General features: G+C 35.7%; 1 protein-coding gene across 1 annotated transcript in view; it reads left to right on the forward strand.

The window, feature by feature from the left end:
• The window catches only part of LOC114364196 (tetratricopeptide repeat protein 28), an 81,383-nt gene that overhangs the window by 1,182 nt on the left and 61,472 nt on the right, over positions 1-18,729 (forward strand). Inside the window, exon 2 of the mRNA XM_028320217.1 lies at positions 2,376-2,430. Coding sequence (XP_028176018.1) covers positions 2,407-2,430 — 24 coding nt within the window. The 5' untranslated portion in view covers positions 2,376-2,406. The remainder of the gene's footprint in view (positions 1-2,375; positions 2,431-18,729) is intronic.

Below are 18,729 nucleotides of genomic sequence, written 5' to 3' on the forward strand. Positions count from 1 at the left end.
TTAATATTCTTTGAAGGCTGTAATATAAGTCAGACATCATTAAAGGTAATGTCACCACTGCTGTGTTGGTGATTGCTATCCGGTTTTTCTTCATCAAAATCCAGAGATTGTTATCTCAATGTTTAATTTCTCACTGCTAACTACCGTTCTATCGGAAATAGAGAATAAATTGTCTTTACTTTTATTTATCGTTACGCAATGATTATGGTTTAAACGACTTTTATGCAGCTTCTAAATAATATAAGGTTCATAAAATCTTTCCGCTTTATAATCGTCTGTAACGCAAGACTTATTAAGCTTAAAAGCTAAGTTTTTATGTAAATCAATTAAAGAACTCGTAGAGTATTTACTGTGATATTGTTCACTCTTTTTTTGCGAAGGTTTTTTTCATGTTTAGTTCTTTTTATAAAGTTTTGACGATAATTTAAGTGCTATAGTTGCTCCAAAATTTATTTACCGAGTGTTGCGTAAGTTGTAGAGCATGGTATTTGTAATTGTAGTAACATTAAAGTTACAGCCACCTGTCCACAGTTGCTTCTAGCCACAAGCATCCAGGTGTCTCATTATAATTTTAGATACAAATGACAAAAATATATCATAATAAGAATTTAATAAGCACCTACCTCAAACTATGAGGTCACAATACAATCTTGTACAATCGACGACACTAATTCGTGAATGTTGTCGTACCTTATTGCTATAACTTAAGGGTCGTTTTAGATGCGCAGGAGTTGTTTTGTGAAACACAAATTGCTTCTGATTGCTCAGCACACGCCACCTGACGTGAATATAATGATGCGTACTGGATACGGAGTTAGAATTTGAATTTTCGAAGCACCTGGCTACTGTATAAGAATGGCCAGGGGGCATACGTTTTTGTTCAGTACACGAACTCAGACAAAAAACTTTTCCAAAACATAGTCCAGCATTATGGGCAATTATACACGCATTTTTTGTTTTACATCAATTTATTTCTTGAAGGTGATCTCTCTTTTTTATCACAGTTTGGGTTCTTATCGAAATTATAAAGGTAAAATAATTATAAGATTGGAGGTAGGTATTCAGTATGAGTTTGATCATGCCCGAAAATAACATTGGTTAATCAAAAAGTTGTTTACAGTGTAAAAATAGAATTAAAAATGTATGAAACAACTTTGTACCTTCAATCTCAGGCTTCTATATCATAATATAGAGTTCGTCCGTTCGCTCGTTTCAGCCAAATGACGTCCACTGCTGGACAAAGGCCTTCCCCAAGGCTTTCCATAACGACTAGTCCTGCACTGCCCGTAGGTTCCCGTCTAGGTTCTTCCCGCAACCTTCACCAAATCGTCGGTCCACCATAGAGTTATTTTCTTTTATAATATCATCGATATCAATTCCGAATTAAAAGCAATGGAAATGTAACACTTTGACAGCACTTTAAAAGCACTTCAGTTATTTAGGGTCCAGCTATTGCCACCCTGGATGTTTCTAGGGTTGGGCGACTATCATAAACTCGCAGAATATTGCGAGAGCTTTTACTGCCACTTTTATTGTCGCTGTAATCATAGCAATAATATTCTAGGAATAGAGTTCTTTGACTAATACTTTGTAACCTAAGAAGTGAATGGAAATTAACCCGACGACACATTGTAGTCGCCGCTGTAAAATGTTTCAGTCCTTTTTAGCACCAGGTCTATAACTCTACCAAAACGTAATGATTCATTTGTTCAGTGGATTGGTGCTATGAATGATTCTCAATTAAATGTACACCAAAGTAAAGCTTTTCATAAGCTTTAATAGTCTTCATCAAATCGTGAGATGTAGACGTCGTTACAGTTTTTAGATTTTGGGAGCTTCTGTAACCATTGGTCATTTGATTTTCCTTTACAATAGGTAATTCGATTATAATACAGAAATAGCAGGACCGTTTATTGTGGAAAACCTTGGGGGAGGCCTTTGTCCAGCAGTGGACGTCATTTGGCTGAAAACGAACGAACGAACAGAAATAGCACATAACATTATACATATAATTTTGTTTCTAATTCACCCCTATTACAAAAACTACATAAGAAGTGGCAGTCTGTTAACTAGCGAACACTGACTATAAGTACTCTTCTTGAAGAGTAAGTATGTCTAGTCAGTGTTCTTAGTTCTTCTAACCTAGTATTAATGCCCAAATAGTTTTGTTGTAACAAGGCTAGCTAATGTGAGTTAACAATTTAATTCAAGGCCGTACATTTTAATTTGAAAGTAATTCGTATGCAAACATAGAGATTAATGATTGGAGCAATCAAGACAGCTTGGTAGCTAGTTACATTGATTTTGACTAATGATTAATTACATTCACGAATTTGTTAGTAACTACAATTAACAGTGTTAATTTCTCTTTTCAGGTTCGTTTAAGAAGAAGATAAAAGAATCAAAATGTCGCAGAGAGACTTCTCAGAGGTATGTTTTTAGTTTTAAAAACGATTTTACGAATATCCTAAACATTTAAAATACTTCTAAGAATCATTAATTTTATTTGAATTTGTATTTTTTGTATTAACCTCTTCTGCTACATGACATTATGTCTATCAATCCACTATTTGTTTCCACAAAATATGAGTTATATTCAGATTTAAAGTCTTAACATAAGCGCAGTAGAGATAGGAAAACAATTTATAGAACAGCGTTCGTTCATTCTACTTTAATAGAATACAGCAAGGGATCAAGTACTCGTATTCTTTCAATAAGATTTCATCATCAGCACCAATCGTGCATTAACATCTACTGCTGTGGCATACAACAAAAGGATGTAGAAGGATCGGTCTGTCTTGTGCTTATGTTACATCATCAAATAACTACCAGCACGAGTACGAGTAGCGCTAAGATTTCATAATATTTTCATGAAAATACATATTGTGTATAAAGAAGTTATGAATAAACAAAGTAGAATAAGGCAAGTATTGGCCCGTAATCACGCCTGATGTTGAGATGCAGTCTAAGATGGTACACCTGCACTGTAAGTGGTCATTTACAGTGCAGGTGTACCATCTTAAACCTCTCTCCTTGAATAGGCCCGATCGATCAATCTAAAGTTTGCGTTCACATTGCAATATTAGGTTGGATTTTTTGGATTATATTAGACTAGCTTTTCTACCGCGGCTTCGCCCGCGTGGAATTTTGTCTGTCACAGAAAAATCTTAACGCGCTCGTCCCTGTTTCAAAAACCGGGATAAAAACTATCCTATGTCCTTTCCCGGGACTGAAACTATCTCTATGCCAAATTTCATCAAAATCGCTTCAGTGGTTTAGGCGTGAAAGCGTGACAGACAGACAGACAGACAGACAGACCGACAGATGGACAGACAGACAGACATAGTTACTTTCACATTTATAATATTAGTATAGAGATTAGTATAGATTTGTCACAAAAGCAATGTATCAACTTTTTACATTAGTCCCAAAAGCAATGTATCAACATTGAATTTGTTAACCATTGCAGTGATCCTTCTGTCCATTTTTATGTTACCACGGTGCGCGGGCGCAGTGCACCGACGTGTGATCGCCTGCGCGTGACTTGCAGTTGTGCTGCGCCTAAACAATACGGCGTCAGACAATACAAAACTTTAGACTGTGAAATTATGTTAAGTAGCTTATGACGGAGTAGCGTTTCCGTAGACAAGGCCCTTCCTGCCTTGAAACAAAAAAGTTTTCCTCTAGTTCGTAGTTTATTATTGACCTAGGTAAGTATGAGTATTGAGTACCTACGCGGTATGCCAATCAACCTCCCACGATTACCAATCCAAAATAATTTACGAAACTAGTTTTGCCCGGAGATCCGCTCGGATGGTATTCCGTTCAATTACCCCATAAATACCGTTTAGTTCATGACTTTATACGAGTAATCACAGTTCGTGACACCCAAAGTAGTCAAAAGTTCGCAACATACTATCTTTATTTTGTACTTGCATCGAATAAATACTTTTCTTTATTTCTTTCTTTCTTTACAATCGGAATAAGGTTTTGTTGTCAACTTTTTTGCCACTTTGGGTGTCACGAACTATTTGACGCTGACTGTACTTGATTTGTAAAAAGATTTAGTTGCATTTGATAAACACTCAGGCTAAAGGCTCGTACATATCATCGCAATACGTTATGTCCCACAGAGAACCCCTACAGTTAGAGATATGAAGTATGAACACCAAAACCGTTGTCAAACACATCGTGTTTGGCCACACGCACGCGTACTGCGTCCCATCCGTATTCACAAACGATGCTTGCTTAAGTGAAGCAGCAAATCGAACGCACAGCATTGAATAGAGTTCTGTGATTGTTTCGTGTCACCCTGTGCGTCTACGCGCACTGTGAGAGCTCATAGTAATGTTTGTGAATACGGGCATTAGTCACATTGGTGTTACTGTATTATAGATTTTATTCTTCCCTAGTCAGATGGAGTATCAAATATTTTTTCCTTCTTATTTAAAAATTAGAGTTCGATATAAATTAAATGTTGATTGATGAGAATGAATTTATTTGCAGTCGTGAAATAGTTTTACGTCCGTTATTAAATGAAAGAATGAAATAAAAAGTAGTCTTTGATAAATATAGCATTTATTTAGCCTTGGAAAGATTATGACAGTAAAAGCTCTATGATTACTTAAAGAAAAGATTAGCTTTTTTAAACAAAACACCAACTCAAATTGTTTATTTAACAGAGGTAGAAACATACTTCTAATTATGCATAGCTGTTAAATATGTAAACAAAAGTCGTTTAAAAGTAATTTATTTTACTAAAATATAAAATTGTTTTAAATAAACAATCATATTTCATTAATTTTTTCATTATGCAGTCATTTGTTTCAATAAATTGAAAATTGTACTGAAGTTAATGGCCTGATATCCTCCGACGGACAGGCTCTTTTATCTCGTTTACTTAAAAAAACAATTAGTGAGATGTCACCAAGTAATCATAAACGGATAAAGGCAGGACTATGCTTTTATAATTATTGCAAAAACTGCGCTATTAAAAAGTTATGGAAGCATTACGGCCGAGATGCAGTAAAATCATCTCCTGAACAAGTGGCTGGTAGGGTAACCATGTACTTAAGGACAAGATCTTTATTTGTATCAATGAATTAATGTAGTCAATAAAACGGTAAACATTTCACATGAATAAAAAACCCTAAAGAAATAAAAACTTGTCGTAAAACATGACTCAATTCTGTGTTAAACGATTATTTGTTCTAGCTTTAAATAGTCCGGAATAAACAAATCAATAAATACATTTATTAACAATCCATTACTGTCAATTTAAACGAATGGCCAATATATAACATTTAATTGGAATTCCTTTAATAACCTATATGAAACAGCCCATAAAAATGGCCGCTTCCCGCGTTTCCCGCGACAACTTCAATATTTATTCGCATTGATGAAGTGGACAAAAAACAAAATTGATCACTCCAATTGTCCTCTAATTAAGTTTTAAATATTCTACAGATAAAATTTTATTTTATCATAAAGTCGCGATAAGAAATCAGCGAATCCAGTTGCCAGTCGAATGTCCATTAGAACATCCGTTTCCTGCTAATGTTCCTTCGGTGGCCACTTCACTCGTATTGATGTATTTGCAAGTTTTTTTTTATTTAGGGCTGTAAGGTACAGACCTCTTAATTTAATTAATGATTTTGCGATTACAACGATGTATACCTACAAAATTACTTATGTCAAAAATGTTTGCCACACGGTTGGATAAGTTGTGCTGAAGTTTCGGAAAATCATTCACTTCCGGTCAATATTTATCAAGAATATTTTGAAAAATATAAAACAAAATGTGAGTAAATTAATTACCTAACTAAGAATATAATATACATTACGCATAAAATTCATATTTATGTAAAGCTATGTAAATACACGCAACCTTTATAAGCAAACAAGGCTTTTAAGTACTCAATTTCGCCACGCATTTCCCACGATTAATCAATTTAAGCTTTGTTTCTCTTTTTCCTATGCAAATAGTAATCTTTATTGATAGTTAAATTAATACAGCTATTCTCTTTCCCTTATTTTATGGGAACCCAAGCTTTCAATGGCGCTAAGTAAATTATGGGAACGCATAGAATACCTTCTGCATCCACATTTTACTGATTCGAGTTCCTCGGTTTTATCCAATGCAAATTATTCCTGTAAAGGTGAGTATAGACTAGAGTATTTACTTGTAACAGAATGACTTGCTTTATGATATTTTCTAGTTCATCGTCCTTTCACGAACCAAACGTCGAGCATGCTCGATGTTGTCGCCGTTTTGTTAGAACATAATTGACCGTTTAGGTGTAACATTTCATCCAGCATTTGCTCAAGTGTATTTCAACAAAGAGTGAACGAAAAGTTCGAATTTAAGTGTTACGAGTAAATTCACACTCGCTGCGAGCATTAAGCCGAACAGAGCGCCGAGCTTTAGCTGGAAAGTTAAATTACATGAAAATGCTTTGGAAACTGAGCTGTTACCTATTCGTACCTTTCGTAAGAATGTTACAAATGCTTTAGTCTAGTCTATACTCACTTAAAGAGTGGACGAAAGGTACGAAGTGTTACGGGTAATTGCACATTCTCTGTGAGCATTACGCCGAACAGATCGCCGAGTATTTGCAGGAACGTCATGAAATGCTTTGGAAACTGAGCTTCTACCTGTATCATACCCTTCGTAAGAACGTTACATTACATACAAATGCTCCATTCTGTACTCACCTTAAAATGCAAGTTATTGCTCCGCCGACTGCGACTGTGACTCTTTGCGTCATGGTAATTAGCTTCAAATTGCCGTGACCCGTCAATCGGATGATAAACGCGTGTGGACGTGCGCATGAGTTTTCCGCCGTCGAATGATACTGTAGCTGTAAATGCTGGTACCGCTTAGTATATTTTATTATGTAAACAGGTTGTAGAGTCATAGGAAAAGCATGAAATGTATGTAGGTACAACGAGTATTTCAAGTTTCAGACGAAAGTCAAAGCCTGATTCCAAATAAAATATGAATTTATCAGCCAATGATGAAATAAAACACACACAGAACCTAAACAAAAAATATTCAAATGTACTTTGTTTGTGAATGTGTGAATATCCTATGAATGTATTTCAACAATTTGGGCCTTATATGACAGATAAATTAGTATCCTTTTTAAATATAATTAATACACTCGACCACAAAGAAAACGGGTCTTAGAAAATCTTCTGATTCTTCAAAAGTAACCTACCTTACCTAGCTAGCTTAATGAAATGAAGATCATCGTAGTATTCCTAAAAGGTTTTTCTCACCTCTTATTGCATCAAAGCCATGAGGCTTTAACGCTGTGGATGACCACATTATGTATTATTCCAACAAAACCAATCTCTCAAATACCTGCTATCAGTAATTAACATCTATTAATAAAGGCCTGGAGATACAGGGGGCTGTTAATTGCCGGCGGTCTGGCGGGTGATACATCACAATAATGAGATTAACTTGTTAGTCTTGCCGCGGACTTAAGGTGCTGCGTTGACATGTCCTCAATGGATGTAAATAATAACAGTGGGTTCAAAATTATGCGTTTATACCACTGTTTTACACTAGCGAGAATTTTCATGTTGATATTATTATTAGACGCTTCCAAAATCTGGAAATTATTGGTTCAACAGTTGACTTCCTGTGACTGAAATGATGAATGTGGTAAGAGTTTGATAATATTTCCTTATTTTTTAAATTACTATAGATAGGTACTTAATGATCTGATAGAGTTTTTATGTTTTGCTCCAGGTGTTTCTTGATTTTATTTTATTTTATTTATTTTATTACGTATACAAAACAGGACAGATCATGATCAGATCAAGTTGTAAATTTTGTTTTCTGAGATTTTTCTTATGATAGCTTTAGGCTTTATCCTCTATCCTTATTCCACAATTCTTCTCGGTAAACGCGGAATCCATTAAAAATGCTGTGCAAACTCGTTACCGTGTTGCTGAGATGCTATGAAAAATAATTGGCAAGACATGCGGTCCGGGAAATCTTAGCCATTGTAATTTAGGATTCCGTAAAGTCTAAGGACCATATTCATACATAAATATACAAACGGGCCCGTGTGTGCGGTGGCGATACGCGACGTTACTTAACGGTAGGGTTGGCGCTCATAACTTAAAAGTCCTCTTAAGTTTGATTCCCGCTCCAGTCAACTCAAAACATTTTTGTGTTAGTCTCTTTACTGACCGTATATTTCATGGATTACATAAACTACAAATCCCAACAGTTACCAAACCTTACTTTATCTGACCAAAACCTTGAGAGATAGGTATAAGGTACCTACTACTACACCCAGATTTTAGTACTAACGTGGGGTGCACTCCGCAAAGTTCTGTAATCTCTAAATGATTTATAAATCTTTGTGTCTTCAAAAACTTAACATGCATATGGAGATCTTTTATAATTTTGCACTTTATGGCAGGTCAATAAATATAAAAATATAGAGAGAAGTTACGTGAAAAAAGTGTGGCAACCCTGATCTCTCAAATGTATGTTCATATAAACGGCGATGACAGCGCCGCGTCACGACTCGCGCGCACATCAAAGGTGGTGGGCGACGACAAGTGCCCTAAGAATAACAAATTGGGCTAGGAATTACATAGTAAACAACGCGACACTGCTAACAAAGGTTTAGATTTGCTAATACAATTAGGCCCGTATTCACAAACATTACTATGAGGTTTCAATCACAGAGATCTTTTAAACGCTGTATGTTCGATTTGCTGCTTCACTTAAGCAAGCATAGTTTATGAATACAGGCGTTAGGCTTGCCGCGGATTTATGCAGGCGACTCCTCAATTAGGGATCCTCATCAAGCTAACGTAAGAACTGAATGCCATAAGTATAAGATACACACTTCAATGATAAGAAGTACATTAGGCGCAAAGAATAAGGATTTTCAGATCCTTTAAAAAAATTAGTGTACGAGTAGTGTACCAACATCTTATTCCTTAGAGACGACATTGTACGTTATTTATACTACTAAATCTGGGTACAAATTGTTTGGACACCAAGTTGTTTGTTTGAAAGAAATTTGTTTGTCTGTAGATTGAAGTAGGTCAATTTAATGAACTAACAGAACGCTTCATCGTTGATTTTGAACGCAAATTTTTTACTGACGTCAGTTTCCAATTAATTTTGAGTTCAATTAAAAATAATAATCGATTTGTGAGCAATTAAAAAACGAGTATTCATTTAATTGAAAATAAACCAGTTTTTAGAGATTAGGTAGGTATATTGTCATTTTGCGAATATTTTTTTCATCACGTATGATGTCAACCTCGCGCACTCTATCATTAGTAGCTTGTGAGCAAAAAGAAGTAGAAACAATATCACCTACATTTCCGTACTGGGCACTAATTCATGAACTTTGAACGGCGCTTTTTCATACAATTATCATATAACGGTATAACCTACACTAAAAAGCTCGTACTTTATGACAAAGGGCATCCCTTAAAGCATTAAGTTGCTTACTTTGGGGCTAGCTGGCGCTGTGTGAAATTGTCCAAAGATTTATTATTTATTTATTTATTATCCCTAGAACACGCTTGTAAAATTTTATAAAAGTAATTAAATAAAAGGCGAGTAGTAAATACTACATACTGTTTTATACTCATACGTACTAAAAATACCTGGAAATCAACTTAACACGTGAGTCACCTGACGCATTAAGTGTTAAGAGTTTATGTAATAGCCACTTTCATTAATTTTAAATCTTGTAAGTTAACCAGTTTTCTGTAAATTCAAGTGCCTAAGGGTGCTCATAACTAGGCCAGTGTTTGCCGCCCGCGCAGCTCGCTACTTAATATTATTACGAACTCGCTTGCGATTAAAAATGTATTACTTAACATGTTATATTTTTGGTGCTAGCTGCGCTTGCGACTTCACGTGGTAATGTTTTTCCAGAGTAGAGTTCCTCTACCAATACCAACTATTTCAAAGAAAACAAAGACATAATCTTTTTGATTTAATATTACGAGTATAATAACAATGTCCACTTGTAAACGTTATTTTATTTATTTTATTTTATTTTATTTTATTGTTAGAAAAACAAACAGCATTCTATAACACATACAGAGTTACCAATTAAACTTCACATTTGCCAAAATAGTTTTCACAAATAGTTTATACATAGGTATCGTTTTTAAAAATTGAGTAAACAGAAAAAGAAAACAAATTTTTTTGATTCTATATTAAATATACTATGACTTGGCAATTAATTTAAACTCGTTATTAATTTAAATTTATTAGCACAGAATAATAATAAGTTTATTAGCTGAAATAAGATAAAGGCTAGTGCTGAGAAATAAATAGATTTCAAGTGATAATAAATTATAATGGCAATAAGAAAACATGTATAAATTATATTTTAATATCATTATTTAGAATATCTCTACGTCACTCGGGATGATTTTACTTTGTTTTACGAATCAGAATTTTCGTAATTTAAGTTATGATTTAAAACTACACCTATATTAAAATCAGTTGGTGGGATGGGCGGCATATATTCGTCATTTAGTTATCTTGGATCACTTATAGGTTGGGAATGTTGGGATCAACAGGATTTCGTATGCAGCCTGCTAGTTTTGCATTAGGGACGCCTCTGGGAATCCCATCTAATTCTAAACAGATTAAAATAAAATCATCATTAGCAAAGTCATCGTGAGAAATTTAAAAATGTCATAATATACATATTCATTACGTCTAGACAGTCCTTTCCCTAGCTGTGGGATAGTACTAATTGGGTACTAAATTTAATTCTAAAATAAAGTTATTAAATCTATTAAAATCTGAAAAAAGCACCTAGAATTATAAAGGGTGTGCTCACAATTAAGCGAACCAGTCTTTACAACAACGAAATTAGGTACTTTCCAGAGCTGCTATTTTCTTGCACACCCTGTGTTATNAGCCGCGGGCGGAAAGCTAGTATTATATAAGTCAGTGCCTGTGATATGGGAGCGAGACAGGAGGGTGTTTTTGTAACGTCAGCGAGACGTCTAATGTGAATTACAAATTCTACAGCTAAATCATGCAAATCTAAATGAACTTACCATTTTAAATTCCCATTTTCCTCTAGGTACGATCCCAGCGACACTAATTATCCCCAGTATGTCGCCTTCACACGACTTTATGGTCGATTAACGGCACTATAGTGTCCCACCATTGTTGCGTGCAATAGATTTATTGTCCATATTCACGGTAACCCCGAGATCAAAACGGCTTTAAATATCTTAAACACATTAAATTTAATTCCAAAACTAAACTGCACCTGCGTCCCCACAAATAAGAAGCTTTTCCTTACATACAAGTTTATTAAGACGTGTTTATTATGAAATATATGCTATACACATTGTAGATACCTACAGAAAAGGCTTGCCTAACTCAAGCTGATGTTTTACTATAAGTAATATAAAATAATACATGGGATAGTAAACTTGGATATTATGCAATTATGCATGTAGTACAAGCTGTGTATGAATAGAAGTTGGAGTCGCGTTATAATATAATAAATTACGATTACAGTAAGGTAATATACGGGTCTCAGCGACAGCTGGACATAGAATGATAATCGTAAGCATTGTGCGCGGTTCAAGTGGTACGTGCGAGCATGCTGTACCTCTAGTAGGAAAAACTTTCGAGTTCGTTTCGTTGCGTATTCAAAGTGTCATCGAAAAATTTTGTATGAAAAATTAAACAGCGCCCCCTAGGGCGGCTATAATATAGGGTGCGCTGTTTAATTTTTCATACAAAATTTTTCGATGACACTTTGAATACGCAACGAAACGAACTCGAAAGTTTTTCCTACTAGAGGTACTGGTCCTCTCACCAGAGGGTGCTGCGTTCGCCAAATTGCGCGCACGTAATAAAGTCGTGCGAATGCTATAATACCACTCGCGGGTAGTAACGAGTGGCCGATTCTGCGCGTCGTTAGTCGCTTTAGTGCCGATTGTTCGGGACACGCATCGTAATATGTCGTATTTTAACACAATGACGAGGGCCCTTCCTTACATATTATACTGAGCGTAGGTTGGACGGGGCTGATGCGCAATAAACAATGTGCAGTGGTGACAGAGTCGCAGCCACTTAAAGTATGACAAGAGTTGTAATTGCTAATGGGTTTTTAAAACGAGATGCTCCCTTGGAATACATAGCTGTAGAAAATCATCTCTCATTCCTAAAATATTAATAGTAAACGCGGCAGCGAGCGGAAACTTTTGCCTATCATCGATTGTCGCAACCTCGCAACCTCGCAACACAATTTTAAAGAGATTTATCATAATTAGTAGACTGAAAGGCCCTGTCAACTCTTTCGATAAGTTTACAATACAACATCATCTTCTATCATTAATGCAATCTTAATCACTGCAAACCTCAAACTTGCTAACTACGGTTATAATAAAGAGGGCGCCACGTCCGCAGATTGCGTGCGCGTAATAGGCGGTAGTAATAACTACCCTCGCTGTGTCGGGTAACGGAGTGAACATGGAGGGACGACAGTCTGTCGCCAGCTACTAAGAATGTCTCCTCTTAAGTTATTCTAGGTTTGGAGGAGGTCCATATTCAACAGTGGACGTCCTGTGCAGCCGTAGCTGAAATTATGATGATGATCCTTATGATGAAAACTTCCTGTTTGGGCCATTAATGTGGGGATCTATAGGCCTAATAATGGATGAAATTCGGTCATATTAACACCTTATTTGTAGCGTAGGGGCTCGTCATGATCGAAAGAGGGATCACGTTTCGCAGTTTAGAGTTGGTGGTCTGAATTTGGTTATTATTTCTTAGGTAGTTGACTTTTAAGACATCAAAGATAAGTGTGGGAGTGCCTATTCTACTCTTGTCCTTATCAGCTTTTTCGGACTTCTGAATTGATACGGCTTTACATTTTCTTTTCGTTAATCACGAAATGAATATGGCATTTTAATACTTTTCTTACGGCGACGGTTCGCCAAAAGCAACGGGTCCCGGATTCGAATCGCGATCGACTTCGGATTTAGATGTACACCTCCGGCAAACACGCTGCCGATACTCCAAAAAAGAACGACGTTGTTCCTTACCTTTTTCGGGGCCATGAATATCGGTGTACTTCGGTGAATATTTTTTAATTTCATTTTATTATCGAAAGACCCGGTTTAAACAATATGACGTGGCTTTTCCTTAATTTAGTGCAGCCGCAGGTATTTTAAATTTGGTTAGATTGATGAGGTTACAAAGCTTTTACCGCAATGGAAAAGTTTCAAAAATTACATGTAGTAAACTGGTACTGTACTTGAAAATTAAAACATCCTTAAGCCAAAGAGGCGAAGATGCTGGATGCATTAGCTCAGGATGATAAGTATACAATTTTATTTATTTATTTATTTTACTTTATTCGGAAAACAAACAGCGTTAATTGACTTATTAACTATCTGAATATAAAGCTTTACACCAATTATATGTTTTCGCATACAATAACTGAAATAATGTTTACTAATATACTTAAATTATTTTATACTTTTTACAATATATGGCATATGCTAATTTATCTACTTATTTGTGTTACTAATAAATATGTACAATATCTCCTTCTTCAGCCTCGCCTTATCCTGTTACGCGGGCTTTCCCAATCATCACCGTGTGATTCTATCTTGAACGTCTTGTTCGTGGAGTCCCAATACTTTAATGTCCTTTTGGACATTAAAATATCATCTAGGTGGCTTGAGGTGAGGGTCTTCTTCATTCCCTCTTTTTTGGAGCGATGGAAAGGCACTGTAATCACAAAAATACGTAGAATTTTACACAGCGACAACATACTTATTCGTCCCTGAAAAAGTAAGTACAAAATGTCATGCGTAAACAACATGAGAATGTTCGTAGCGAAATAATGACGAGCCCAGCATTCAGCCGGTCGTTAGCCGATGTGCCGGGTTAAGTGCCGATTGTGCAGCACACATCATAATAATTTGTCGCATCCACTGGGAGAGGTGGCACTTCCTTATGTGTCCTTTAAGGACTTCGTGACGAATGCTAAAATGTAAGAACGTATTCTTGTTACTTTAGCCTAGGTGCAGACCACCGATTTTTAGTTGGCCGATTGTTTAGTCGGGCAGTTTCAGTATGGAAATGGAAGCGCGCACATTACACCGATTTGGTATCGGCCGATTCTTCATACAAAATAGATTCGGGCCCAACTATCGGCCAACTAAAAGTTGGTGGTCTGCGCTTAGGCTAATGGGAGAGTTTCAAAAGAAGGAACATTCATTTACAGGCTAGGTAACCGTGATATACCTACTAACAGCCACTTGTGGTCTAAATTGAATAAAATATTTTTGAATTTGAACACATTATACTAAATACTCTAGTCTTTTCTAGTGGGAATCTTCTGGCGATTTGGTCCACAGACTGTCCGCTTGGTCCACAGTCCAAGTTACCACACGCCATCGTTATATTTTACGTTAGGTATTAGGTATATTACACTACATGACTGTTCTCATACTTACTATCTAACATGCACATTTAAAATGTATTTATCGTGGAATCTTATTCGCGTAATCGTCAAGATATTAGCCAAGAATTTCTCATACCCATACGAAACTTTAGCACCTGAGCATTGAAAATAGTTGAACTACTAGTATCTCGTCTATCGTTAGTTGTAGATATGCCGTTACTTTGGCACGCAAGTGCATTCAATCCCACAGAATATGATAGCTAATAACTGATATCGGAAATCGCCCGTTACTTTATTACTTTATGTGCATAAGTTTCAAAAGATGAAGGTATGTTTAATTTCATTAGGGGTTTAATCCTAAAAACTGAAATGCTTCATCTACTCTATTTTGGTTGGTTTCAATTAGGTAAGCCCAAAGAAAAAAATATTTGGTCTTATCTCAAACCAACGTTGGTTTTGTTTTTTAGATAGATACTGAACCTTTATTTACGCTCTAGGCTCTAGTTTGTAAAAGATTACACTACGAGGCATCCCATTGATTAGCATGCTTTAAGGGAAATCCCAATCCCAACTATCCCAACTATAATATTATAAATGCGAAAGTAACTCTGTCTGTCTGTCTGTCTGTTACGCTTTCCCGCTTAAACCTCGCAACCGATTTTGATGAAATTTGGCATAGAGATAGTTTGAGTCCCGGGAAAGAACATAGGATAGTTTTTATCCCGGTTTTTGAAACAGGGACGCGCGCGATGAAGTTTTTCTGTGACAGACAAAATTACACGCGGGCGAAGCCGCGGGCGGAAAGCTAGTATCATATAAAACCTGATCACAACTGGACTGCAAAGAGTTACACTTCTATTACCAACTGGATTAAGGCAATAACTCATACTACAAACTGAGTTCGCAAATAAGTAGTCAATTTTAAATATTCTAGCACTATAAGCACTATAGGAGCTGTATGCCTGCAGATTCAAGGCTCGGGGCAGCGGAGGCTGTGTTCTAAAGAGTACACTCCACCACAAATTTATAGATAGCAATTTGTCGCCGTAAACATTCCCGACACGGCTAACAAATTAACGTCCGCATTCTTGTTAAAATGATAGCAAACGCAAAACTAGTATTATCCAACAACAAGTAGTAACCGCTTTCCTTCCGTCCACCATAATTAACATATTTGATAGGAGAAAACTAATTAAAATTAATTTAGCAAGCTCAAAAACACTCAGTTTCAACAAACATGTTCGTTTACTAAAACAAGACATAACTCATGTTGATTCCACGTGTTTTCAAACACTTTCTATTTTATTAGGAACATAAAAATAAATGGTGGTACTTGGGGCGTTATCGAGACGTGTGGAATTCCAGAATTTTCCAATCTTTGCTTTAAAACACGGTAATCAGTTAAAAGCTCTGCGTTAAGATCATTGGTTTTAACGGCCGCCGCTAAGCAGCTGTGAGATTTAGTGCGTACTTGCAAGTCAGCTTGGCTCATGTGAAACTCATTAATAGCTTGCAAAAAGTAAAACATCTATTGCATTCTTGCTAAACTTTACTGTGGCTGTGTTGTGTTACCACGTTGACATACCCAACCTACCAAGTCCGACCTTACTGTATGCGGAAGAAGAATGACTTTTTCAGTGAAACTACTGCATAATAATGATTATGTGTCGAGTGTGTAACTAAGTTTCGGTTACAGACTTACATTTAAACTATTAAGAACGTGTTCATAAAAGTATCCATAGTCATTTCTACAAGTTTTACGGAATTATGAAAATGTTTCTTATTTGCCATTATTGGAAGGTTTTATTCTCACCCAAATAGTGTAAATTCAGTTAGTAAAGATTTTTACATGAACACGCTCGATTCAACCTGTACCATTCCTTCGTCATAAAGAAGCCACGACGTCACATCGTGGCAAGCTACACGATGCCACGTCGTGCCATGCCCGTGAGTCTGACACCAAGCGACGCGTTTGAGCTAGTACTACACGATTATGGTAATCTTTGTATGAATTAAGATTGTCCATGTTAATTTATCCCGATGAGTGTTTAACAACTGGCCTGCTTGTAGTTGAGTAACGATATTGAAAACAGAATATAACGATGTTCTTTTTTTTAATAACTCTAAAAAAAGACGTCAACATGGATATCCAAAGTAACTAGCGAGGCAAAAAGCAGAAATTGCGTAAATAAATACATTGGTGACCAATGTAAAAAAAAAACTCAAATCTTATGTTCACAAAAATATCAGCATCTATCCGGCATTTAATAAGCGAGAGTTTTTTTTTACGATTTTTACATCAATGTCAAAAAAAATAAAACAAAACACTCCTCAATGTAACTTTTTTGTTACATTTTTTTTAACCTAATGTACAGTTCAGTCTAAATGTTTTCGAATCTCAGTGCAGGCAATCGAATGTTTAGGCGTTAAAAGAAACCCACAATGGCGGCTTTAATAACAGAAACTCGCGCATTGCGGTCGATCGCTCTGCGGTAAGCCGCCGACAAAGGCTCCGGGATCGATTCCCGGTCATACCATAACTTTAGAAACAATACTTAAACAAATTTGCTGGCCCTCATACATTGTTTGTATCAGAAAGAGTTTATAAGTGAAAAGTGAAAAAGGAAAGAGTTGTTGAAATAAACAGTGTATGTGCTTTTTACAAACAATTATTGTTTAAACGGTTTGTTAAAATACGATAAACTAGCTAGCGCTTAAACCTCAATTATCGTAAAAGTCTTTGTATTCTTGCCAAATTATGACAAAGAAGCTCTCTCCCAGACCCCATATTTAAATGGAACCATTCTTTATGAATTTCAATTAACCACGATTTTTGTCGCATTAGTTATTATTACGGATAATATATTTCATAGAATTTTATTAAGCTCTCAGAGTCCAGACTTAGTAATAACCATGTAAATATTTAAGAGTTGCAACTTCGTCATTCTCCATTCAATATTTTACCGCAAATGAGGCACACGCAGATAAAATACGGCGGTAGTTATCTAATTTAATGTCTTAAAGGCAACTTATTTACTTTGTTGTAATGAATCCGATTAACATTTGACCTTACAGCGTAAAAGATAGAACTCAAAATGAGATAGTGGTTAATTTATAAGTGGTGTAATAGCAAAATAAAACTATGTAGAGGTTAATTATTACTTTAATAGTCTATTTAACTTACAACTTTAGTGCCACATGAATCTGCGTGAGTGGACTCTTTTTAGTCAATAAATTTCGATTTTTTTGCTCTTTACCCCGAAGGTTTATTGGCACATAATGAAATAGAAATAGAAATATTTATTTGTCTTTGAATAGGGTGTACAGAAGGTCGATAATAACAAAATATGATCACCTATCCAGCCATCAACAATATCATGCAAATATATCGTAGAAATATTAATGTTACTTATACATATGTATTAGATACTTTTTGCTGATTATTCCCTATAGCTAATGCCTTATTGCATTAAGTTCATTCCTAAATAAATTATTTTGTTGATAGAGTAATGTCTTCTTCCTATGGTAATTACGCAGTTTCTATTATTAAAAAGTCAAGCATTAAGATAGACATTTATAACGAAATATAAGAAGCCAAAAAGGGTAGCGCTCACATATCGAAATCTTATAATCTTTTATTGTACCTACTATTTCAGTATAACATAATAATCATGAAAACACTAACAGTTCTAATGCAGTGCGTGCTCGTAAGATCACTTGTGAAGTAACACGCGCATGCGCCACGCAATCGTGCGTGAAAGTCTGACGTGAGTTTTCCATTGCAATCCAAGGGTTGAGTGTATCAAACTGGATGTGCGGCCACAGTACAAATATGAGAGTAACTTAAGGTTAATATACAAAGAGAAAATGAACTTTATGATAGCTTTCTTGAAAAAGAAAAATATAAAAATGTCAAAAAGGACACAGTATATCTTACTTAATTTACATCATAAATAAATAAAAAATATTAGCTATTTGTTTGAACTGTGCTCAAGTGTGTAGACACGTAAATGTAATCTACTTACTTGTTCATCAAATATAAAAAGACATTATTCAGTTTATACCCTAATGCTAACACGAACAAGAAGGCGCCCATATGTGTCAAATACATCATAGAAAATACACACTTTCCTTCAAATTTATTCTTGAATAGCAATCCTTTTTATTCTCCTTTTAATCGAAACATTTTTTATGCACAACGAGGCAAGTATTTGACCGCAATCGCATCTGGTGTTAAGTGAGATGCAGTCTAGGGTGGTACAATAACTGCCCTGTGCCTATT

This window comes from Ostrinia furnacalis, unplaced genomic scaffold (genome assembly GCF_004193835.3).
Source record: "Ostrinia furnacalis isolate ACB-3 unplaced genomic scaffold, ASM419383v2 OfSCF7365, whole genome shotgun sequence".
Taxonomy (NCBI): Eukaryota; Metazoa; Arthropoda; class Insecta; order Lepidoptera; family Crambidae; genus Ostrinia; species Ostrinia furnacalis.